The 1,336-nt window shown below is 36.6% G+C and overlaps 1 protein-coding gene across 1 annotated transcript; it reads left to right on the top strand.

Moving 5' to 3' along the window:
* Positions 1 to 26: 26 nt before the first annotated feature.
* Positions 27 to 1,317, top strand: LOC112461720. Its single transcript, XM_025027063.1, has 2 exons — positions 27 to 191; positions 282 to 1,317. The coding sequence occupies exon 2, from the start codon at positions 336 to 338 to the stop codon at positions 996 to 998; it is 663 nt and encodes a 220-aa protein (XP_024882831.1). The 5' UTR covers positions 27 to 191; positions 282 to 335; the 3' UTR covers positions 999 to 1,317.
* The last annotated feature ends 19 nt before the right edge of the window (positions 1,318 to 1,336 follow it).

The raw sequence follows: 1,336 nt of genomic DNA on the forward strand, positions 1-1,336 counted from the left end.
TTGCTATTTTATTTTCAGTACTATTATCACCTTGGACACAATTTTTAGAATATGAGGAAAAATTACCAATGGTCTTAAATATTTCGATTTTATACATATAAAAAAAGAAGAAATATATATATGTATATACTGTGTATATTGCAACCGCGTGAACTATAAGCAATACCGCTTATTTTGCCTACGTGAAAAAGGTTTGTATAAACATATAATAAAAATCATATACACATGCAGTCTGTCCAGTCTGTATAGTGTGACTAATTTTTTTAAATTTTTCTCTACAGCGCCGTCTCTTGATAAATTAACAGAATCTCATTGACATTCGTTGAGCAAATACTATGGATAATAAAACGCAACAAAGAGCCAATATTAAATTTTGTGCCAAACTGAAAATACCAGTGGTCGAAACGAACAAAATGTTAAACAAGGTGTATAGTCAGGATTGTTTTCAGCGTACAAATATTTATAAATATTATAATCAATTTCTTAATAAAGGTAGAGAGGATATCTCAGACGGTCATTCAGTACCACGAAAATCAATTAGTCGTTCCGAAAAAGAGAAAATGGTGCTTGAAATTTTTCGATCGGACCGCTATATGCAATCTGTAATACTCATCGCGAAGCTTACCGACATAACTAAACAAACTGTATGCAATATTCTGGATAAAGATTTGCGCAAATGTAAGATTGATAACCGCTTTGTACCGCGCACGCTGAGAGACGATCAAAAAGACGCCAGAGAAAAGCACTGCAAAGACATGCTAAAAGCAGCTAATACTGATCCAAATTTTATGAAAAATATCGTAATTTGTGGCAAAACATGGTTTTACCAATATGAGCCACTCCCAGAGCAGCAGAACCGAAAAGGGACAAAATCAAAAAATGTGCGCATGCAGAAGGGCCCAATCAAGGCATTGCTCACCGCTTCTTTGACTCAAAAGGAATCGTCCACAAGGAATTTATGCCGGAAGATCAAACGGCAGACGCTGCTTATTATTTAAAAGTTCTGAATCGCTTGTGGCGCAAGATTTCTGAAATTCCTGAATACCAAGAGCAAGGGTCTTGGTTTCTTTTACACGATTATGCACCGGAACACAAATCTAAGATTGTATGCGATTTCTTGGCCACAAATCACATCACAACGCTCGAACATCCCCCGCATTCGCCTGATTTGGCTCCATATGACTTTTGGTTGTTCCCACAACTCAAATCGGCGATAAAAGGAAAGCGATACAATAATATTCCCGACATGGAACAGGCTTTGACCGTGGCTTTAGAGGCGATTAAGAAAAAAGAGTACAAAGACTGTTTCGAAAAGCTTTTTAATCAACGCTTACAG

Source organism: Temnothorax curvispinosus, unplaced genomic scaffold (assembly GCF_003070985.1).
Source record: "Temnothorax curvispinosus isolate PA1 unplaced genomic scaffold, ASM307098v1 QBEX01011686.1, whole genome shotgun sequence".
Classification (NCBI taxonomy): domain Eukaryota; kingdom Metazoa; phylum Arthropoda; class Insecta; order Hymenoptera; family Formicidae; genus Temnothorax; species Temnothorax curvispinosus.

Excerpts from the sequence above, each read along its gene's own strand:
- LOC112461720 (XM_025027063.1), top strand. The coding sequence starts at position 336 with ATGGATAATAAAACGCAACAAAGAGCCAATATTAAATTTTGTGCCAAA.